Consider the following 24,964-nt stretch of genomic DNA (forward strand, 5'->3'; position numbering starts at 1 on the left):
AATCTCAGGATCGTGGGTTCGAGCCCCACGTGATTGGGCAAAAGATTCCTGCATTGCAGGGGGTTGGACTAGATGACCCTCGTGGTCCCTTCCAACTCTATCATTCTATGTTCTTAAAAAGGGACTGGATCATAAATTAGCCTCCATGTCTGAATCACTGGTCTAACCACATTGCAAACTCTATAATAGTTCTGTGTATGAGATGGGGATTCATCGTCTCTCTCCAGCTCTTCCGAGGTCCCTGTCTGCAGATCAGACCAGAAGCTCCACCGACGGTGTGTTGTTGTGTGTGTATTTGTGTGTGTCGGGTTACAGGCGCCTGGGGAACCTGCTTTCAACACAGCGCAAGTGGCAGCGCCATTCCTCCTATCAGCTGAGAGAGCCTCCACAGTATACTGCCAATGCATTGGGCTAAAGGAGGTTTTTCTCCCCCCGCCCCGGTTTCTTTCGGTCTGTGCGCCCGCCTCCTCCAAAGCATCACCACGTGGCCCTCCCTTAGCAACGGGAAGAGATGTTTTGGCACAGTCAGCTGGGGGTCAGGTTAGGATCCCCGAGGGGAATCCACAGGGTAGCGGGGATCTGGAAGAGGCGAGGAGGATCAGCAGTCAGTTTCTGAGGCGACTGCTGTCTTTTAAAAGCACACGACCTTTAAGCATCAGGGTTTTTTGTTTCTGCAAAAATGAACCATCCTCACCCTGGGTAAGTGAGAAGGTTCCAGATCTTCAGGGGGAGGGTCAGGGGTGTGTGTGGTCTGTGGTGGGATAAAATGGACTTCCGTGGGATGGGGCAGACAGCAGCTGTATATATTTTGTGTGTCTTAAAAACCTACTTATTCACCAGCTTGCGGGGGTGGGGGTGGGGGGCTTTTTGGTATTGTTTCAGGGTTCATCTCCTGTTTAAAAATTACATATACCGGTATGTGCCTTTTCTTCCCCCATTACCAAAATGTCATTTTCTTTTCAAAATGAAAGAGAAGCTTTTTTTGTATAATTATGACATGCGTCACTCTCGCCACCAGAGTTGCAAGCGTCAGGTGCTAAACCTCAATTAATGGAGCAGAAAGATATGTTTAGTGCAAAGTTTTTTAGACAGCAGAGGAATACGAACAGGGAAGTGCCACAGCTGAACCAATTCATGTTCTTCAAGAGCAATGCGGTGGCAAGGAGCATGGAGGGGTAATTTAATATTAAAAACCCGTATCCAAATGAAAGTTACTGTTATCTTCCTCCTTTTGGGGTACCTGCCTAAATACAGATTTGGCAGCTCTTGCTATTCAACCAGCAAAGTCTTTTGTGCAACTTAAATATAGTAAAACTGATATTTTAAAGCAACTGTGATGAGTTGCTTTCTTGTAATGAGCCATCAGAAATAATGGCTGGGAGGCAAAGTATCCTTGAGCTTGTCTTGAATTTAATTTAAGTTTTTCTTTTCCCTTTCCCTTGTATCACCTTTTCAAAGAAGAAGAAAATGGAGGGGGTCCGAATTTAAATCATTACAAGTTTCTTGCATTAGAGATGCAACAATAACTTTGACTTTCAATTCCCGTTGTCAACACTGGCTGTCCCCCCCCCCCCAATTAATTCTTTGAGAATTGTGAAATCAACTGTAAGGAAAGCAACAGTATTAAATTCACAGCTATTGCTTAACTTGCTAAAACATCCAGCTTTTTATTGGGTAATATTCACACTTGCTTTGAACTTGGACAGATGATTATGATGATTATTTTTAAGTGAACTTTACGTGTTTTAAACACATGAGCTTTAGTGAAGATAACCCCTGAAGCTGTGTGTATAGATTAATTTAACGAAGACAAATCCATATACTGTATCTTGTTTTTGGCAAATAATTCTCCATGCTAAGCCATGCAAACTGAAATGCTGTCTCTGGCGTCATTCTGGGAGGACTATTACACAAATCCGATCCATGGAGTGCTCCAATGTTCAATTAATGATGGACCTATTATGAATTAAGGGATCCAGATTAAGTTAGTTGTGCTTGGTTCTCATTAAAACCAATGCTGTTTACATAATGATTAATTTACTCCGTTGATTTCAATGTGACTTAAACTTAACAAACTGAGGCTACAATCCTATAGCCACTTACTTGCTAAGTCCCATTGAACTCAGTGGGTGATATCCAGGACATAGCAAGAATATGCAATGCAGCTTTACATAGTGATCATAAATAGAATGTGCAGGGAGAGGAACAAGAAACTAGGCTAATCTTTTACGATCTTCTACGAAGCCTCTCCACATAGTTTAGGCATACCTTTTTGACAAGGTAGTAGTGACAACTAGAAGCCGCAGTGGACAAAATTGTCCTTACGTGTAACTCTTAAAGCTGCTATAGACCTATCAGGGTATATACTGGGGGTGAGGAACATATGGTCTTGCAGATGCTGCTGGAACTCCCATCACCCCTGACTGTTGGGCATGGCTTCCTATCTGTGGCTGTTGGGTACTGAGGCTCAATATTGCAGAGGGGGTTGCATGAGATGACTCTTTGAGTCTGCAATTCGACTCTGCAGCAACTCGAAGATTCAAACATTGGGAGGGCAGCAGGCTCCCCACCTGTGGTCAATGCTGTATCACTGGCCTGCAGCTCCAGCCCTCCTTTTTTCCCTCCCTGCCTACAGTATCAATACTGCTGCCTCCTGTGATCCTTGGCCATATGAAGGTGTTTGTGTCAGAGACCCATCTTCACCTTGGTTCTTCCATACTTCAACTCTATCTCTTGAGTCTTGACCATTCCCATGCATTGTTTTATTAGTCCACTCGCTACTCAGTCTCTTTAGCTTTCTAAGCCTCTTTTTCTTCCTACAAGGCTCTCCAGACCTCAGCATTAACATTTATTCAGCATCCCTCTCTTATTAACCCCTTCCTGTCTGAGAGATCCTGGCCTTCCTTACCCATTCCTCAAGCCTCCCCTCCTCCATCTATTATGGGTTCCCTATCTTCTAGAACTTTTCCCCCAGTACTCATTCTGCCTTTGAAAAATAGTTATGATTCTGGCTCCAGGTCCCATGTTGAGTTGATTTTTAATCCCAGCCAGACTGGCAGCTCCATTTTTATCACAGAAGGCATATTGCAAACTTCCTCAGAGTTTTGCTTCTGGAAGTTAAATGTTTAGAAACATTCCATACTATTAGTCTATTCTCAGCCAATCAGTGCCAGAGGCTTTACAGCCATCAACACAATACAACGTCTATTTAAATTATTTACAACTCACTTTTCATTGTTCACACAACCCTAGCATGAGCAAAAACTTTAAAATACACCAAAACAACATTTCCTTTAAACAGAACCCAATGTAAAATCAAACAACATAATTTAATAGTGATTATTGGAACTTGTGAAATATATATAACTTTTCAAAGTCAACCAAATCTTTGTTCTACTTCCTATGCCTTTGCACCATGCATCATATTCCATGCCTTACTGTGAGGCTGGATCTAGACACATAAAAAAAAGTGTTTCAGGGAAGCACCTTGTAAACCTCAAAGTGGGAAATCACGTTGGCGAAAGACAGAACTCAACACCACCACCTGGTGTCACAGTATTATAACACATATAAAATGCTTTTCCTTTACTAATGTAGCTGAGTCCTAACATTCATCTGCCATTTGACAAGTTAAAGCCTGGCTAAGTTCTTTCATAATTTCTCCTGGTAGCACATGTATACCGTGATCATTTTCAGATTCAGAGGTGGCTCTTAAAGGAACAAAAGCAAACTTCTAAATATTCAAAAATTAACTAAGGTCTCAAGAGTGATTGGTCAACTAGCTTTAACATGAGGTTTCATGTATCTGAATGGGTCGTATATAATCTGCTGGGACTTCCATATTACATGAAACATTCAGTTTTCTGTTAAATGAAGGATCTGTACACAACACCAGCTTAAATGCAGCTACGTTGCTGTTTTCTCAATTCAGATCAAAGCAGGTTTTTGGAAAACTGAGTATTTCATAAGAAACAACAGGACATATACAGGATAGATATGGACTGTGATTGATGCTGAGTGTACACCACTTTCCAGTGGGAGTGTGCTGGATGCAGAGTAAACAGGAATGTGTATACACTATACTATATATTTACCCAGGAGTAAGACCCATTTACCTTAATGAAGTTTATTTCTGAACAGACGTATGTAGGATATTGCTGCTATTCTGTTTGCAAAGGTGCCAGTTTTCTTTATCGCAACTGGAAATAAAGTCACATTGGTCACTGTATTAAAGCTATTAAACCTGGGAAAATATCTCAGTTGCGGTTGGGTCTCATTTCAGCTTAAGTGTAGAATTGGCAATAAAGTGCAATTGTAAACTATAAGGCAGAGTTTGTAACTCCCTGGAACTGGCTCTACTGATCAATAACTAGGATCTTTCCAGATTGTTTCTTTGGTGTACCATTGCTAACTTAATTGCACCATGAACAATTAACCGTGAAGATTTGTTTTCTAAAAAATAATGTTAGAGACTTACGGAGTTTTATGTTCAAATCAACTTTCAAATCAATAAAAAGAGACACAAAATTTCGCTCTGAAAGCAAAATGTACTGTGACACACTATTAAAGGGCAGATAATGCATTGGATCTTGCATCATAACCTGCCAAGGGGGCAGGTCTTTGGTTTGATAAAGCCTTAAGGGTTATGGTTCTGCGTTTCTGCATGATTAGGCCTTGATGGCTGGTGGCCTCATCATGCCCTTTTCTGACTGGAGTTGTGTGCTGGTTGGAGCTGTGCATTGCACACCCTAACAGGAGGCAGTGAGTTTAAGCAGATGAACGGTTGGGACAAGTAAGGCTCAGGGCTTGCAGGACCTACTACTGTGTTTGGGGATCAAGCCCTTCAGGAACAACAAGTGATTGGGGGAATTATTCCAGTGCTAGGAGAAGCTCTTCTCATTGCTGCCTGTGGTTGTACACTTCACTCCTACATGTTTCCACCCTCTTCTATCACCACCCCAATGAAGATGCTTTATTCTCTTTTGTCTCAGGTCAGGTATGGTTAGTAAGCTTGTGGGAAACAAACAGTGCTTCATGCAATGCCAGGAACAGGTAACATAAGAAGAATGTTGTTTGCTTGTGGTCTTTCCAGTGTTGAAAACATAATATGTGTGCTATGGTTTGCTGTTAACACTTGGAAACAGAAACCTGGTCTAGGCTTTCAGGACATAGTGTGTGTGCACACATGCATTGTTTGTTTGAATGAAAGGCACACATTTCTTTAAAAGGGTGGAAACCATGCCCACACGTAAGCAGTGATGTCTTACTAAATTTTATCGTATTGGACCTGCTGGGTTGGAAAGGAGCCCATTTCTTTCTCACAGACTACAGACTCTCATGAGATGTGCTTCAAAAGCAAAAGAGGCTGGGGTCCGAGTCTGCCTAGAACAGTGGTTCCCAACAGGTGGTCCGGGGACCCCCAGGGGTCCGCGAGCTATGCCAGAGGGGTCCGCAAGATGCTATTAGAATAAAAAATATATTAAATATATTTCGTATGATAACAGATTTTTTGTTTTGGCTGCTTCCTGCATGAGCAGAGTCTAGCGCAAAACTAGAATTAGATAGAGGCAGTAGTTCTGCTGTATGCCGTTAGGTGGCGCTTTACAAACACTACTGTTTTGCAAAGAGGCAGCGCGCGCATTCTACTAACGCTCACCTCCCCAAGATGCTTTGCACGCGTCGGCTTCATTTGTGCGCTACTGCGCAGGTACCCTGTCTTCTCCATTCCCCTCCCTCCTCCCTGGCGTGCGCTGCCTCTTTGCAAAACAGTAGTGTTTGTAAACAAAGCGTTGTTTTTCGCGGAAACTACAGTTCGCGTAGTTAAAAATGGACCGTTGGTTAAAAAGTGGTTCGTTAAAACGACAAAGGCCTACAGATGAAGAGGAAGAACTGTAAAAAACGTATAAATATAAAATATAAAAAGACTCTTAATTTGGCTCTCACTTTTTAATTTTAGGATTAGGAATTAATGGGGGTCCTTGTCACAATCGCGGCTCGATGAGGGGTCCTCGAGAAAATTTTGTTGGGAACCCCTGGCCTAGAAGCTAGATCATCAAAGCTGGAAGTCTTTCTCTGTGATCTAAAACACATGTGGAAACAGGGTTTGGGGGACTGGCCTGGCTCGGTTGGATATAGAAGTGTCTCTTTGTATTGTTAAGTCCCTGATGTATATCTCTGTGCATATTTACCAGTGAGGGGAAAGGGGAGGCACATGATGATGCATGGGGATGGAAAAGAATGGGGACCAGTAATGGGCTTCTCCTAGCACATGATGCTCAGTGTTTTAGCAGCAAATAGAAGTAAAGCCAAAAATTGTAAGAAGACCAACAAATTACATATCTTCCGAATAGACACACATAATTTCCTTAATCAAAAGAAACCCAGGGTTTCACTGGATCTGAATCTGTCCCATTCTTGCCCATGGGGTGTAATGCTGCCTCCTTACAATCGTATGCGGTGAATGCTAAGCATTCACTTATACTGTAGCTGATAAACCGGCCAGCTTTGAGTTATCTGATTCAGTAGCCCAGGGATCCTCATGGAGAACTCCAGGTTGAATCCAAACTGTCCAGGTCATGATCTATGGCAAGTGTGGGGAATGTTGGTCATTATGCTTGATGGGGCTGATGAGAGTTGCAGTTCTACAGTAAAGTACCTGGAACCAAATATTATCCACCCTTGATCTACAGGTATTCATGAGCAGGTGTGTGGCAAAAGGTCAGAAGTGAGGACTCCCATAACATCTCTCTTGGGATTAGTAATAATAATTGCTTGTCAGAGAAAAAGAGCGTGGCATTTATTCTACTGAGCACTGCAACCTTAAACCTGGCTTTTGAACAAAGTGCTATTTGAGCCTATAATGAATTTGGACGTTTTGCTGAAATGAGACTATCCACAACTGAAATGTAACACAGTAGTTCAGCAGCTAGCGTTGCTCCATCCCTGTGCTATGTGAGATATCTGTGTTTTAACTTATATCTGGCCCGTGAAATACTGAGAAGGAAGTAAATGAAAGAATATTGGGGTAGGTTTATTCCCCCCTACACCTCTATTCATGCAGCACACTAGTGCCAGGAGACATTATAAATCAATGCGTGGCATAATTGCTGCAATCTGGCAGCTTCAGATGCAAATGCAACTACTGCGATAAGGAGAGTAACATAAAACAGTTGCTATAGCGCCAGTGTTTAATCACCAGGCATAACACGTCAAACTAAATTGTCTGCTTAAAGTTCAATTTATCTGCTGTAGGCTGTGGGATCATTGTGAAACCAAAAATAAACTTCCTGTAAGTCTTTGGCTTTTGTCAATGTTCTTTTCTGAAGAGAATATTTTTATGCCACCCTTTCTTCTCACCAAGAGACCTCTTTTGTTTACCACCACACAACTTCCTGATAGCAGATCCACCTGCTAAAAGCCACAGGGTTAACACACAACAAGAGAACTGAGGGAAAAGAAAGGTGAGCTACCAGTAATAATAATTTTATCCACCATTTCATTTAAGATGAGGTGGCATAAGTTTCCTTGGCTTGCTTGGCATTTAAAAGAGGGGTTAAAGGTAAAGGTAAAAGGTAAAGGGACCCCTGACCATTAGGTCCAGTCGCGGAGGATTCTGGGGTTGCAGCGCTCATCCCGCTTTATTGGCCGAGGGAGCTGGCGGCGTACAGCTTCCGGGTCATGTGGCCAGCATGACTAAGCTGCTTCTGGAAAACCAGAGCAGCACACGGAAATGCCGTTTACCTTCCCGCCGGAAACTTGCACTTTGACATGCTTTCAAACTGCTAGGTTGGCAGGAGCTGGGACCAAACAATGGGAGCTCACCCTGTTGCAGGGATTCAAACCAGTGCACAAAGAATCTAAACCAGATGCACCTCTTTAAATGCTCATGTGTAGATATCACCCTTGTTGGGCCAGGACAGGTCTTTAAGGACACACATCGTAGTTCTGTAAGCACCTTAATTAAACACGCCAGCTGTGGGAAATGCTGGTGTAACTGCAGCAGATACAACTTCCAGCCTTCCCCAACCTGTACTGGCTGGAGCTGATGGGAGTTGTTCTCCAAAACCTCTGGAGGGAACCAGGTTGGGGAAGTTGGCATAGAACCTCTCTTAGCCCTGAAAAAAGTTACCTAGGTAACTATGTGGGTTGTTTTGCCTGGGTGTTGTGTGTATGTGTGTGTGTTCCTTGCATTTAAAGATAAACAATTCTCTGGGTTGTTGTTTTTTACGACTGTTTACAAGTGACTATTTTGGTTTCAGATTACTTGCAAATTATAACAGTCTAACAGACAAGCACCTGGCAGGCTACTTCAGCAACACTCGGATTAGACGTCACCTGCGGAGATCGGGGCTGGTAAGTATGCAAATATTTCCTGTCAGTTTCCCTGCGTTGAGCCCTGGAGTGAGGAACCTCAGGCCCTTCACATATTTTTGAACTACAACTCCTATTGTCCATGACCATTGGCGGCACCACTGGGACTGATGGGAGATGAAGTTTCTCACTCCCAAATTAAACACATCTGTTTATTGAAATGCATGTTATCCAACCCTTCCTCTTAGGATCTCAGGATGACGTGCATGATTTCCCCTTACCCTTCATCTTGGTGACAACCCTGAGAAATTGGTTTGGCTAAGAGAAAGGGACTGGCCCGCAATCACCCAGGGAGCCAGATGAGTGGGAGTTTGAACCACATACAGTGGCTAAGTGGTGACACTTTTAGCATTCTATTTCATACCCCAGCATATTGCCCTTGCCACCACCCAAGAAAAAGCATTTGGGGCATACAGTGGTACTTTGGTTTACGAACTTAATCTGTTCCAGAAGTCCGTTCTTAAATCAAAGCGTTCTTAAACCAAGGTGTGCTTTCCCATAGCAGCGGGGGGAATCAATTGCAAACGGAACACACTCTCAACTGGAAGCAAAACATGTTCTTATTCCAAGGCAAAGTTCACAAACCAAAACACCTACTTCCAGGTGTGCAGCACTCTTAATCCAAGTTGTTCATAAACTAAGCTGTTCTTTAACCAAGGTACCACTGTATTTCATTTACTACCAAGCCTGGGTACCATGGCATTCCTAATAATGTGGATCACACCTGTCACAAATCATTGTGACAGCATTGAGAGTTGACCAATTAATGTGGCAGCATTATATGGCATGCAGTCTGCACAAAGGTTGCACACTTCCTCAGGAGCATCCAATTGAATTTTGTGGGACTTACTTCTGAGTAAACATTTGTAGGATTGAGCTGAATGTACCCTCTCACAGGTGATGTGGAACCCTTCTATTCCAGGGTTGTCATTATTGGCCATTAAACCTGTCACTCACATTTACAGTGACTTGAGTCCACTGTAGAGAAGTGGAAATCAAGCAGCCCAGGTGAGAGTGGACCAGGTGGGCAACCACCATTTGCAATAATTTTGCGCATTTAAAAAAAATGGATCAAAAACAAGTTGCTTCTGACTTTGTTGAAGTGCTGGAAAACAGAAGACATTTCATTTTGTTTACATCAGTGGGGTATTCTAATTCGGATTTGAAGAGTTGCTTGTGCCGGACTTCACCTATTGATAGAGCAGCAGGTGAGAGTGACACAAAACAATGGTTCCCGTGATGGAATGTTCCATTTCTGGTTCCTTAACTGCCTTCTCCTCACTGAACAACCCACATTGCCTGGAAATCTCATCTATACTATACATTGAAAGCTACATCAGACCAATTTAAATGGTTGTGGCTTCCCCCAAAGGATTCAAGGAATGTTTGTTATGGGTGCTGAGGAAACCTCTATTGCGCTCATGGAGCTACAGGGTTCTGAATTTCCTAGCAAGTGGGGTTGATTGTTAAACGACTCAGGGAAATGTAGATTTCTGAGAAGAATAGGGGTATCCCAATAACTCTTAGCTTCCTTTACAAACCATAGTTCCCAGATTCTTTAGGGAGAGCCATGTCTGTTTAATGTGGTATATTACTGTTTAAATATATAGTGCAGATGAGGTCTGACTGCAGGCAATTGCCTGATTTGCACCTAATATTTTTTAAAACACAGAAAACTCAGTGACAAATGCTCTCTTTTGTGAGGAGCTGAGGGATCAGTGGGGTGGGGGTTTGAATTAGACCTGAAAAACAAAGAGATGCAAAATTGAGAAATTGCTGCTTGCAGCAGCTACCGTAGTTGTTATGTAACATCAACCATGAAGGGCTAAAAAGAATAATGACTGCTACAAAAGCAGGCATCGTGAAAATAAAGTAGAATCGCTGAGATAAAATGCAGTGAATGCTGGGAGGGTGGATGAATTGAAATGGAAACAGTATACTTTTAGGCTATGGTTTTCTTGAATAATAGAAGAACTTTAACTTGGTCACCACACTTGCTAGAAACCCCCACTCTCTTTAACTATCTAATGTTATATATGAGTAATGCAGTAATAGGTCAATCTGGCATACTGGTGCTTTTAAACTGTCTTGCTCTTATGACTTAACACTGCAATTAATGGAAGAGTTCTTTGGGGTCCCCCCCCCGCTTTTAATGTAGTTTTGTTTGAAATATTCATACCTCTTCCTTCTGGTTCTAAATATAGGTGACAATATGAATCCTTACTAACAAAAACCTGAAACTTAAGGTTAAATGAGATCAGAATTGTACTTACAGATTTTTTATGTGATCATGCCTTCCGGCAATGCAACATTCACAAAAGTTAAAGTTTCCGTAAATATTTTTGCTCCTGCCCACTAAATGCTGTAGACCTCCCCTGCTTTCATTCTTTGCGAACATTTTCTAGTATTAACATATCCTGTAAAAATAACCCCTCTAATTTTATTTACTTCCTCCCTTCCTCTTTTCTCAAAGAAAGCCTAACAACCCAATGGGGAACATAACTCCATCTAAGCATGCATTTATATGCATGTTAACTCGAACTAAGTTCCGCTGATTTGAACAGCGTTTGCCCTTCAGTAGTGTGCATGGGGTTGCAGCCTGATTTACAGTACAAGCCTAAGCATGTCTACTCAGAAGTAAGCCCTATTACATTCAGTGGGACTTGCTCTGAGGTAACCAGGTATAGGACCACAGCCTTAATAGGATATTTTCCAGTGTAACCATTCACACTAAACCATTTGATGTTTTATCGTATTTTTAGTTTGATGTTTTATTGTGTTTTTAATACTCTGTTGGGAGCCGTCCAGAGTGGCTGGGGCAACCCAGTCAGATGGGCGGCATACAAATAATAAAATTATTATTACTTATTATTATTTGGCATAGAGATTGCAGAAAGGAAAGTGGATGTGTATATACCATATGTTTAAAACACATTTAAAACATGGGATTTCCCCAAAGAATCCTGGAAACAGTACTTTGTAAAGACGCTGGGAATTGTAGCTCTGTGAGGGTAAACTACTGCTCCTAGAATTCTTTGTGGGAAGTCATGTGTTTTAAATTAATGATGTGTCATAGTTCATCCTCCTGGCCATCAGGGGGCAGTCTACAGCTTCCAGGTGGGAAAGGCAGTGTTCCGATGAATTGCTATTGAGATGTAGACTTTGTCCATTCATGGAATACAGATAAATGAGAATCCATTGGGTAATCTTGGTAATGTGGAAGAGTGGACTCCTTGGTCACAAGGCATTTGAATAAAAGCTATTTAGAGGAGAATCATGCCACCTAATGAGGCACTTAGCATTTTCAAGTGACATTTGAAGCAAAATAAGACCGTTCCGTGCTCAAGACGTCTAACACTAGGAATGACTGATGAAGAAGTATTAATGGAAACTGGAGCTTTGTTCCATCTTAATAAACATGACTTACTATCAGTAATACAGCAGCAACCCATTTTAATGCTACTGGAGACCTTTTGGTGACATAGATTGATTAGGTCTGCATATACTTGCTATCTTGGCATAGGGCTTGGGCTTCTGAGCATAGTTGCATCAAGTCATTCCTACCCACAAATGGCACCAAAGAGTAAGCCTGCTTTTAAGCTGTCCCCCCCCCCCCCCGTGCTTCTGTTACATAGCTTTCCAGGCACTATTTGTTCTTGAGTAGTTCAATAAATCGTGACTTGGAAGGCTGCTCTTAAAAACTTAAAAATGAAAGAAGAGTCTTTTAAAGAGGACGCTGAAATGGAATTTCAGGCTGGGGTCCTAAATGTCTCTGTGCTACACTGGGTACTTTTCAAGGTCTCCTACCTCATTCAACCACATAGCACAAATTGGCATAGCATGTATGGAGTGAAGGCGCATCGTTGTGTTCTGGCCTTAGAGCCTGGCTACACATTACACTCATAACATGAGAACAACCACACAGTGTGGGAATGTCCTCTGCTGACCCTTCTGAAGGCTTCCTGATCAACAGGCAGAGAAAGGTGGGAGAGATAGGAATTGCACAAACACAGAGTGGACACGAGAACTGCTGGCTTATCCTCTGCTCCAGGGATGGTCAACATGTTGCCCTGAGAACGTTGTTGGCCTAAAATTCCTATAATCCCTCACATTGCCCATATTGACAAGGGCTGATGGGAACTGTAGTCCAACAACATCTGGAGAACACCACATTGGATACCCTTCTCCACCCCTTGTTTATCTGACTTCCTCTCTTCTTAATGGAAGATTTTCTCCAGGAGTTAAGAAGGAGTAGGAGAACAGGACATAAGCCAATAAAAAGATTGATAATAAGTAAAGAGTAACGAGAGGCAGAGTAGGCAACCAGTGGCTCTTCCTTCACTGTGTTCTGATTTTTTTTTAAAAAAAATCTCCTCTAGAATCATAGAATCATAGAGTTGGAAGAGACCACAAGGGCCATCCAGTCCAACCCCCTGCCAAGCAGGAAACACCACCAAAGCATTCTTGACATATGCCTGTCAAGCCTCTGCTTAAAGACCTCCGAAGAAGGAGACTGCACCACACTCCTTGGTAGCAAATTCCACTGCCGAACAGCTCTTACTGTTCTTCCTAATGTTTAGGTGGAATCTTCTTTTTTGTAGCTTGAATCCATTGCTCCGTGTCCGCTTCTCTGGAGCAGCAGAAAACAACCTTTCTCCCTCCTCTATATGACATCCTTTTATATATTTGAACATGGCTATCATATCACCCCTTAACCTTCTCTTCTCCAGGCTAAACATACCCAGCTCCCTAAGCCGTTCCTCATAAGGCATCGTTTCCAGGCCTTTGACCATTTTGCTTGCCCTCTTCTGGACACGTTCCAGCTTGTCAGTATCCTTCTTGAACTGTGGTGCCCAGTTTCCTCTGCCAAATTTGTAGCAGGCAGAGTTCTTACCCTATTCCTGCGTGACTGTGATATGCTTTCACTGTTTTAAATTCTGAAATACATAATGTAACCTGCCCTGGGGCCACCTCCTGGCGAAGGATGGAAAATAAATTAAATTACCACCACCACCACCACCACCATATAATAGTAATAAAACATCTCAAGCAGTGAGCATATCATTCTGCTAGGTTTTTAAGCAGAGCTTTCATTGACAATGAAAGAAAATGAGGAAGGCTTGGTTCATATTGATCTCCTTGGGTATATTGGACCTCAAGACATACTAGATCATGGGTAGGCAAACTAAGGTCCCGGGGCCGGATCTGGCCTAATCACCTTCTAAATCTGACCAGCGGATGGTGCGGGAATCAGCATGTTTTTACATGAGTAGAATGTGTGCTTTTATTTAAAATGCATCTCTGGGTTATTTGTGGGGCATAGGAATTCATTCATTATTATTTTTTCAAAATATAGTCCAAGCCCCCACAAGGTCTGATGGACAGTGGACCGGCCCCCTGCTGAAAAGGTTTGCTGACCCCTGTACTAGATTGTGACTAATAAACACATATTTGGCAAAGTTGCCTGGATCTTGATTCCTCTACCACCCTCTGTACTTTTATTTTACTTTTTCTTGGCAGATCTCAAGAAGTGGAAGAATAATATCAGAGAAGGAATATCAGCTAAATGCTATGAGGAAGGATCACCATAAGTATATACGGGAATGTTTGGCCCAGGCCATATTCCACAAGGTGCTTGAAATGGAAGTAGGTTTACATTATGGCTACTTCTCCTAAAGGCTGTTAAAAAGAAATATTCATAGTGTTATTCCAGAAGGATTACTGAGAAAACTTCCTGGTGTGGCAATAGCATGCAAATTCAACCTTTCCTAGGGAGAATGGTCTCATTAATATAACAACATGGTAGCTTGAAGAGTCTGCAACACTTTAGGACTTAGCGACCAGAAAATTCTGAACACCCATTTCTCATGACAGTAGAGCGATTAAGGAACATTTGAGAGTTATTATGGTTTAGTTGTGGGATGCAGGTGGCTCTGTGGATTAAACCACAGAGCCTAGAGCTTGCTGATCAGAAGGTCGGCGGTTCGAATCCCCACGACGGGGTGAGCTCCCGTTGCTCGATCCCAGCTCCTGCCAACCTAGCAGTTCGAAAGCACATCAAAGTGCAAGTAGATAAATAGGTACTGCCCCAGAGGGAAGGTAAATGGCATTTCCATGCGCTGCTCTGGTTTGCCAGAAGCGGCTTTGTCATGCTGGCCATATGACCCGGAAGCTGTACGCCGGCTCCCTCGGCCAATAATGCGAGATGAGCGCCGCAACCCCAGAGTCGGTCATGACTGGACCTAATGGTCAGGGGTCCCTTTACCTTTACCTTTATGGTTTAGTAACGATGAAATGTATGCAAGAACACAAGGGATATCCACCCCTTTACTAATTCTGACTGTGAAGAGTCTGTGAAATTCTGTTAAGAAGCAATCTGATTTTTTCTGACTCTCTAAACCATGCCTTCAAGGTTTTGCTATCAGTATATAAAGTCCTTAACACATTGGGACCAGTTTGCTTGAAGGATCATCTCATCCTACATGTGCCTATTTGACTGCTTCAGTTTGTGGAACATACACTGTTCCAAGTGCCACATACTGCTTGTACTGCATCTGTTCGGAGTACAGTGGTACCTCTGGTTAAGAACTTAATTCGTTCTGGAGGTTCGTTCTTAACCTGAAACTGTTCTTAACCTGAAGCACCACTTTACCTAATGGGGCCTGCTGCTGCCCCCGTGCCGCCGGAGCATGATTTCTGTTTTCATCCTGAAGCAAAGTTCTTAACCTGAGGTACTATTTCTGGGTTAGCGGAGTTTGTAACCTGAAGCGTTTGTAACCTGAAGCATTTGTAACCCGAGGTACCACTGTAAACCATTTAGAGTCACAACCTTTGAACTCCCTGCCTTTTGACATTAGGCAGGCACCCTTGCTATGACGTTTTAGATTCCTGCTGAAAACTTGCTTTGTTTCAGCAAGCCGACCTAGGTACATAATTTAGTCTTTGTCTTTAAATGTTGCTGATACTATCTGGGTATTATAATTCATATTGTTTTATATTTATGCAAAATATAAAACAAGTATAATACCAACAAGAATACTACCACCAATGATAACCACATCCCAGTGCAGAGTCAAGCTTTTACCTGGGTAGTTACTGGAAAATTGTTTTTATGTGTGCCCTGTAAATTTGCTTGTCTGCTTTTGTTTAATTGGTTTATACATTTTTTTCTGAATTAAATGCACATGCAAGCAAGCTAAGCAGTGTGTTAGTGACTGTGAGGATAGAATCATAGGACTATTTATCTGGAGCAAAATCCAATAAAACGCCTGCATGAGCAGGTAAATTTTTCCTCCACTAATTTGCAGGTGGCCTGAGAAATATTAAATCATAGCAAAAACACATTCTCCAATAATTTCATATTGGCAGGGAAGAGGAAATTAAGGGAGGAAGGAAAGCTGCATGAATAGCCTGCAATTGGTCAGAACCAATAAAGTGGCACGAGCAGCTCAGAATGCAAGAGTTCCCTACAGCCACTGGGTTCCACGCAGTCATCTCCTGAGGGCAAGGCAGCAGGAGGTCATGTTCCACCTGTGTACTCAAGAACCTATTACAGCCCATCAGATACACGCTCACATCTACCAATACGAACACCCAAGGTCAAGGACAGCCAGCAATAACAAAGAGGGGCATGGATGTAAGGAGCGAGGCAGGGCAGGGAGGAGCAGACGCTATCTCATTCACACAGAAGGTGGAAATGTGGCTGCAGGTAGGCCCCATTCTGCCTTGGTTCCACTCATGGATTGTTCCTGCCTTCTGTTTTCCCTTTGTGATGCTGATGCCCTTCCGTGGTTGATCCTGTGCAACATTAAGGTGCACGGATCGCTATATATCTATATACCTCCAGCCCATAATGCAGGTTATTCTACCTGGACTTCAGGTCTCTTGAGTCCTCCTAAGATGCCAGCTTTCATGCTATGCTTCCTTTTGACATGGCTGCTTTATCTTGCATAGAGTGTAAAGCAGCAGTTGAGACCAACTGCCTTGGAACCATGGAATTCTAAGGGAGGCCCCGCTGTCACATACAAACATGGAGATAATTTAGCAGTCGCCTATCGCCTCCCCTCCCCTCCCCTGGCCAGCCAAATAACACCAGCAGAAACACCTTGCTCACCCAAGGACCGTTGAAGGGACCTTATGGATCATCCAACACAATGGTTTTGAACAGTTTGCCCGTGGAATACACAAAGAGAGTTTTGCTGTGGACTTGTATCACCTTCTCTCCAACTCCCGTGCTTGCCAAGACTGGAATCCCCATCAGTGGAAGCGGGATAAGATCGTTTTACTTGGTTTGGAGTACATTAGAAATTTCGCTGTTCCCTTCTCCCTGTTCCCTTTTCTATGAGAGACCAAGTGTAGGGAAAGACTCTGTGTGGCCAGGGATAGTTACGGGTATTGCCTAAGACTGGAAGGGGGAATATCAGTGGTCTCTAAACAAGGGGTGTGAAACGCAAAGGGTGGAACAGAGGTCTGATGAGAGTTGTAGTTTTAACAACACTGGGGTGGGGGCACTACATTAGCTCATTAGCTGCCCCATTATGTGTAACAACACCCCAATGGATGGAAAAGTGCCATGGGCCAGGCCTGGGGAGTGGGAAGAAAGCTCAGCAAAGGCTGCAATTTAAGACATTAATAGACATTAATAGAGGCATGCATGATGTGCCTTGTGGTTTTTGGAAGATTTACCTAGGTGTAGCTCTGTTGGCCGCAATGGGGCTTAACTTCTGAATAATCATGCTCAGTGGTTGTTACTTAAAATCATGTCAAAAATGGCTTCTAAAGAGCACAGGGTCTTTGATTCAGATCAGAACATCTGCAGAGTTGTAGGGTGGGTGTGGGTGGGGTTAATCATTTGTTCCCAGTTTAGTTGGTCCTCCTATGCCTGTTTTTAGAATTGGGGTTTGGGAGATTCTATTGGCTCAAATAAGAGTTCTAATTCCAATGCATAGGGCAGGAGCAGAGCCCCTGATCCACGTGAAGACTGAAGTGAGGCAGACACTTAAAGTCCTCTACCCCTCCCAACAGGGTCCCGGTGCAAATCAGGGTCTCACACTTGTAACTGCATGCATGACAGTATGTTTAGGGCAAAATAAAATGGTCATTCCTTTTCTTTTTCTATGCCAACCGTTTCCATCTCTGAAAACGTTTACATCAAGATGGCCCCAAACAGTGTAGCTAATAGGAAAGATGGTAGTTTTAGCCCAGCAACATCTGAAGTGTCGCATGACATGTGGTTTAAAACTACATTAAAATTGGAAAAGTACTTATTTATTGTACATGTCGAGCAGAGTGCTGATTATGTCACAGTGAGGCTGAATGCATATGATCAAACCAGAATGTTAAAATGACGTATTGGTTTTTAGTTGCTCTGTGGAGCTTGCAATATGCATTTGGTAATGTGTTTTATGAAGTCACACACAGGAACCCCACTCCTGCGCACACATACATTCCCCCCATGTTTTGTGAATATTGGTGGAAAACATATCACAGAGCAGTGGTGAAGATTAGCCTCAAGCTTTATTTCTTCCAATGCATGTGAATAATTGTTAATGTGACATTTGCCTTTTCTTTTCTTTTTCAAAAAACACCTAACTAGCGTCATCACCAGGGTGAGCTAAAAAGAAAAATTGAAACTTCTGCCAGAAAAGACCGTATTCAGAGAGCTAAGGTAAAGATTTTTCACTTCCATCTTACAAGAAACTTCAAAAACTTGTTTTGTGAATGCTAGAAATGGGATCACTGGTGTGATGGATAAGAATTCTGTGAAGAAACTTCGTCAGATTCTGTAAGCAGTTACTTCTATGTATATAGCCATGGCATTGATATTTATTTCATATCTCTATTTCTCTCTCTCTGTTCTTAATGCACAATTGGCTGTGTTCTCTCACAGTTTATTAGACATGATTTGCTTTTGACCAGCAACAATCACATTTATACAGAAAAAAACCCACAATTTTTTTCAAATCAATTTTTATTAGATTTTTCATTTACAACCAATTATATCATACCAATGATTCCAAATTATACAAACTCAGATCCATTAATCCCAAGATTATGCCAAATTATAAAATTTCTTGACTTCCCATACTTCAAATTCTGAGGAATTTTGAGGGTTCTGATCATCGATAATTACTGTCTTTCTAGTCAATGAAATCCAAATCCTTTCCAATCATTGTAGTCCAAAAATAATCCAGATCTTTTCCAACAGTTCTATTACAATCCTTCGATCTTCTCGCAGCCTCTGAGGTGTTCTCAAGCGAGATTAAACAAAAAGTATCTGTTTCTGTGTGAAATTTATGTCCAGCTTCCCCATAAATTCCCTTGCAGTCTTTCCTTCCACTCTGGAATTTTTACCGAGTCCAACCAACAATCTTCTCGTGCTAGCAGACACCATCATGAGCCAGATCCAATAAATCATGTCCGTGCTTCTGTGCATTTGTTTCTCCGGTTGCAGATTTACAGTCTTTCCAGGCAAGGGTCAGCCAAGTCCAGATAATAAACACACATCTAATAACATACCAGTGGCTCCCTCACTCTATGACTGCTCTTCCGCAACCCGGCGTCCATTTTGGTGGGCTCAAATATAACTGCATCACAAGCCATAAATCTTCTTAAAAAGCGTCCACAAAGAATTTTAACGAACTCCAGCTGCTGATGAAACCACATTAGGGAAGCTATGATCTTACAAGCTTATCAAAAAATATACCAATAAAATATACCAATAAATCCTCAATTATATATATTTCAATATCCACAAAGTTAATATTATAATTTCTCGCTTGTTCTAGGTATTTTAGACTGTTCTTCTAGGGAAGGTTGTTAGATGAAATCTTAAAGAAAAACCCCCCACATTTACTAATACCTCAAGAGTCATTTGCTAGTCTTGGCTCTCTTATGAGGTCTCAAAATACTGGTTTAGTAATGGAGGAACAGATTTCTCCAAACAGCAGGGCAAACAGGGAGCATCTTCCATTTCTTAACTATACCACTTTCTCAGGCATCTAAATTTTCTAGGTGGAACGATCAAGAAGGGCAGTGGAAGATGGAACTCACCTGCTTTCCCCACACCCACCCACTGGGCCAAGAAATCGCTTGGGGCGCCGCAGATTTGGCAACAGAGGATACTTAGGTCAACTGGTGAGTTGAAGCGGGCCCATAGGTCATGTTATGTTTGTTTCAGCTCTGTCCTACAATTAACTTTCAGCTATGCCCACAGGTGGTGCTGTGGTCTAAACCACTGAGCCTAGGGTTTGCCGATTGGAAGGTTGGCGGTTCAAATCCCCACGACGGGGTGAGCTCCTGTTCCTCGGTCCCAGCTCCTGCTAACCTAGCAGTTTGAAAGCATGTCAAAGCGCAAGTAGATAAATAGGTACTGCCCCGGAGGGACGGTAAACGGCATTTCCATGCGCTGCTCTGGTTTCGCCAGAAGCAGCTTAGTCATGCTGGCCACATGACCCGGAAAGACTGTCTGTGGGAAAACGTCTGCTCCCTGGGCCAGTAAAGCGATATGAGCACCGCAACCCCAGAGTTGTTCGTGACTGGACTTAACTGTCAGGAGTCCTTTACCTTTTTTATGCCATCACAGGCCACAGCCCTGATCCAACTGGAATCAAAGTGTTAAGACTTCTGAATTTGCAACATTGGGATTTTTACCAGTAACATTTTTTTCTTTGCTTTTGTCTAAAAACAAGACCTAACTCTAGGCCTGATGACCTACTTCAATCCCCCAATTCTCTTTATCTGACCATTAGGACTCTTCCCATACCACTTTGCCTTCCCAGCAACAAACACGCTCTCTTCGCAGACCATGCCCCTCACTGGCCCGCTTTGCTGCCTCCCCGAGTATTTTTGGCTGGTTGAAATGTGTCCTTAAATACTGATACAGTGGTACCTCGGTTTAAGAACAGCCCTGTTTAAGAATGATTCGGTTTACAAACTCCGCAAAACCGGAAGTAGTGTCCTGGTTTGCGAACTTTTACTTCGGTCTAAGAATGGAATCTGAATGGTGGAAGGGCACCGGCGGCGGGAGGCCTCATTAGGGAAAGCGCGCCTCGGTTTAAGAACAGTTTCGGTTTAAGAACGGACTTCTGGAATGGATTAAGTTTGTAAACTGAGGTACCACTGTAATACCTTTTGTTTGCTTGGATGGAGGATAAGAGTTTCATGTGTGTGTGTGTAAAAACTAGTTTACGGTTCAAAGGTAAAATATATGTTGCTCCACCCATTTTTTTCATTTGACCACGGGGGGGGGGGGGGAATGCCCCCCGGTCCCTGGGCAGCAACATGAGGGGCAGGTGGGACTCTTCAGACTGGGAAGGTAGCCCATTTAGGAGAAGGATAATTCTGATCCTAAGTCTCTGCTGCCTTGGGGGATATATTTGGGAGAGGAAAAGGCTAAGGATTAAACTCTACAGAAATCTGGAGTGGAGTCCCAAAAACGGTTGGATGGCGTCTTCTACACCTCTTTCTGGCAACTCCTGCAGCCACACTGGTGCCAAAAATATTGCTCTGCTTTCCTTTGGAGCACATCAGCAGGGCTGAGAGTGTGGTCTTGTGGTTTGGACAGCCCAGGGCCTCCAGGCTTGCACCCAAGGAGTTTATTGGCCTCATAGTATCCTCGCAGCAACCCCATGAGGTAGATCCGACTGAAAGATTCTGAATTGCCCAAAGGCCACCCCATGATATTTGTAGCTGAAATGTAGTGTTTCACTTGTTCAAGTCTTATGGTCCAGCTACTATACTGCACAGAGATTTCTTAAGATATGAAAATGGCATTACGCTTCAGCTGTACAATGACGTTTTTTATTAAGAAAGCTGCTTTGTTTCACAGTGAGGCTGTGTCCATGCTGGGTTATTTGTGCCTCTGGGTGCTGCTTCTGTGTGGGCATTTGTGTACCATCATCCACTTATGAGTGCTTTCAATTTTATGTTTCCACCTTAGTGTTTCTGGTCCACATTAGTGGGCAGTGTGCGTTGTTCTTCTCTCCCTGCAATTAGCACTTCCCCATTCACCAAAAGTTATGGAAACTTTAGGTTCCTTGTGTGCATGCACACAGCCCACACCTTTAATTGCTATCATTTTTTAAATACAAGTTTTCCTATATACCAGATTTGCATAAAAAGAGTAGTAGGGGGGAAAATGAGCGTATTGAGCTCTAAGCCAGTAACCTGTGCACACACACCTTTATTTTATTTTTAAAAATGCAAGATTTACACAAAACAGCAGTTTATAAAAGTGTGTCCCTCAGAGACCAGCAAGAATATGGAGTCACTTGCATGAAATGTTCCCACTGCCTTTCTTCCCTTTTTCCTTTCTTGCCTCCTATGTCTGCAAGAGCAAATTTTCTTTTTCATATCAAGTACAGTTGTTTTGTGCAAGAGCAGTTCTGCACAAAATAGCTATGGTACCTTCAGCAACAACCACTGGAAAAGGGCAGGCTGCATCCTTTCCTTTGGCCTCATGGAAACCACATGGAAGTAGGGGGTGGTGTGTATAAACTGCACCCAGAAAATGTCACCACACATGTAAAAAAAGAAAGAAAGAAGAAGCCCACCCACACAACCCACTTCAATGTGTCCACAGTCTGTTTATCTGGATTATCTGTGGATTGGGAGAATCCAAATTTAACACAGGGAAAGTACAGCCAAGCAACTTGGATGAGGAGGATGTTGTGCGGATGCTGCAAAAATAAAACAATAGAGAGTCAAGCATCTTCAGATACTCATTAAACTCCAGAGTGGATTACTCTTCAATCTATATATATAAAAATGTAGACGGTGCATGTTTGTTCCAACGAACCTCTCTCCACAACCGCTTACCCGATCGTCCTCAAATTCGCCCACATCGGGAGTGCATGTGAGAGTGTCTCTATCCACTTATGTTGTCCATACACACACCTAGGACAGGTAGAAACCTAGATTTGTATACAAAAAAATTGCCCCCTCCATTGGACATCCAACAAACAACATCGCCACAGCAAAGCGTGGCAGGGCCAGCTAGTCTCTTATTAAAAAAAACACATCGTTCTTTATTTTGTCCACATGACTTCCCAATAGAATATATGTCTGAATACCATAATTATTACTGGCAGAACAGTGAGCAAAGCATCTGGTCTGATCCTGTGACCAGTTATTCAGTTAGGGATATGATAGTAGTAGCAGTTGTGTTGGACCTCTGCCTATGTACTTTGAAACAAAAGCACCAGGTCACATAGAGTGAGCTGCTCCTAAGCGTCTCCCACTTTCCCGTTTATTTAAATTGCCCAGGCTACCTATCCTCGACCAAGCACTGCGCCAGGGAGTATACAGCAACCAGTCCGACTGCAGCCGCTTCTCAGCTGTGCCACAGATGAACCTGCACCAAAGGCTGCTTCTAGACCAAAGCCCCTCGTCTTTGAGAAAGAACAACAATATGCCAGCGGGGTCAGACTTTGCACTTTTATACAAGCGATGTTGTAGAAAGAATGATTATAAACTCACTCATTGTATTAATAATTAACTGATGGCCCAGCATGAGGTTAGCTAAGAGATTATTGGATTCCAGCTCCTATTTGCCCTGGATATCATAGCTAAGGATGATGGCAGCTGTAGTCCAACTGCAAGTTTTTTGAGGGGGTTAAGATTGCTATATGGTAACTCTTATGTTAGGGATGTGGGGTGAGAATTTGAAGCACACGTTGCAAGCAGAATCAAGGCAGACCTGGCTGACCAGGTGCACTTCTTTGATTCTACTCATACCCCAAACTCTCTCTAGCTGCTACCCTGTTCTTCTCTTCCGTAACACAAAAAAACTAATCTGCTTGGACAGGCTTCCTCAAACTCGGCCCTCCAGATGTTTTGAGACTACAGTTCCCATCATCCCTGACCACTGGTCCTGCTAGCTAGGGACCATGGGAGTTGTAGGCCAAAAAAACATCTGGCGAGCCACGTTTGAGGAAGCCTGTGCTAGGATGTCAGTTATCCAGTTCCATGTGCCAGGATCTGGGTAACTCAAATTCTGCCCCACCCCAAAAAAGGTTGGTTTTGTAACTTCTCTTAGTACCAACTTAAGCAAAATTATATTGTTCTTTTCTGCTATCTATCAATCCATTTTTTGTGTTATTTTGCTGTTCATAAGGAGGGGCATGGACCTTTGAGATAGTTGGGTCTCCAGCTGTTTTTGCACTAAAACCCCTGACCACTGGTTCCCTGATGATGGGAGTTGTAGTCCAAAGACAGCTGGAGACCTAAGTTTGGGAAACCCTAGGTTAGACCAAAGGTCCATATAGGTCAGCAGGGCCGTCTTAAGCATATCTTAAGCATATCCCTCCGACGCCCCCCCCCGTTTCCCAGTGTGGCTGTCTGGTGGGCGCAGTGCACAGCATGGCTTTCGCAGGCGCCGCAATGCGGTGCCCCCCCGGCACCCTGTGCCACCCAGCCTTGCCGTAGGGCCGGCCCTGTAGGTCAGCATCATTCTATTTCCATCAGTGAACAGCCAGATTCTTCCCAGAAACACAGCCATTGGTACTGTCACTGCCTCTGAACATGGAGGTTTAATGTAGCTGTCATGGCTAACAGCTATTGATCCATGAGTGTGTCTGATCCTCTTTTTAAAAAACATCTACGCCAGTAGCCCTCGCCACATCTTTTGGCAGTGAACTCTATTCACCACTTACACGTTGTGCGGAGAAGTACTTTCTCAGTCTACTGCCAATCACTTTCATTGATTGTGTACTTTCTTTGTAATTGCCTCAGTTAGTAAGCTGCCATGATCTGGCATGTGATTATTCAGATTCATGACTGGAATGCAGATACATGGCCAACGGGACGCTCTGTAGCACACCCACAGTAACTGGGGATGTTCTACACCAGGCATCCCCAAACTGGCGGCCCTCCAGATGTTTTGGCCTACAACTCCCATGATCCCTAGCTAACAGGACCAGTGGTCAGGGAAGATGGGAATTGTAGTCCAAAACATCGGGAGGGCCGAAGTTTGGGGATGCCTGTTCTACACTAAATCAACTAACCCCTGTGATGCGGACTCCAGACTAAAGACAACAGCGGCAACACATGGACCGATGAAAAATGAGGGCATAAATGTTTATCTTTATGTATATCTTTCTAAGTTGCAGCGAAGCGATATTCAAGAGTACAGTCCATATAGTATCAAAATAAAATTCATCCAGTGATATAATTTGAATGCTTAGCGATATCTGTCGATGCAAATAATAGCAAATCATAGACAGTGATCTGGATAATGACACTGTTTCGGCCTGTGGTCGGTTTGGTGTATATTAGACTTCTAACACCTTGGTTTGGGTAGCAGTGGTTACATAGTTTTATGACCACTGCTCCTTAGAAGTTGACTGTATACATTTCTGAGGTATGCTATTATTTTGTTTACTTTTGTGTTGTTTACCTTTATTGTACTGGATGAAAATTAGTGTTTTTGATTATTAAGAACCTAGTTCATGCTGGTTATTGTCCTAGACACACACACACACACACACACACACACACACACACACACACACACACACATATATATTGTAGTTCAACACTGAGGAAGACCACGTCGAAACAGTGTCATTATCCGGACCACTGTCTATGATTTGCT

General features: G+C 43.0%; 1 protein-coding gene across 4 annotated transcripts in view; it reads left to right on the forward strand.

Annotated features, from left to right (window-relative positions):
* The first annotated feature begins 421 nt into the window (after window positions 1-421).
* Window positions 422-24,964, forward strand: part of ERICH3 (glutamate rich 3) — a 68,458-nt gene continuing 43,915 nt past the window's right edge. The window contains exons 1-6 of one of the 4 annotated variants that reach the window (XM_060276814.1): window positions 424-699; window positions 8,259-8,352; window positions 13,891-14,016; window positions 17,966-18,037; window positions 19,384-19,506; window positions 22,636-22,791. In XM_060276814.1, the coding sequence (XP_060132797.1) occupies window positions 680-699; window positions 8,259-8,352; window positions 13,891-14,016; window positions 17,966-18,037; window positions 19,384-19,506; window positions 22,636-22,791 (591 nt within the window). In that variant the 5' untranslated portion in view covers window positions 424-679. Of the gene's footprint in view, window positions 700-8,258; window positions 8,353-13,132; window positions 13,779-13,890; window positions 14,017-17,965; window positions 18,038-19,383; window positions 19,507-22,635; window positions 22,792-24,964 lie in introns of those variants that run through there. The other 3 variants (XM_060276815.1, XM_060276816.1, XM_060276817.1) reach the window with 3 other exon arrangements.

The sequence above is a fragment of the Zootoca vivipara genome, chromosome 7 (assembly GCF_963506605.1).
Source record: "Zootoca vivipara chromosome 7, rZooViv1.1, whole genome shotgun sequence".
In the NCBI taxonomy this organism is placed as follows: domain Eukaryota; kingdom Metazoa; phylum Chordata; class Lepidosauria; order Squamata; family Lacertidae; genus Zootoca; species Zootoca vivipara.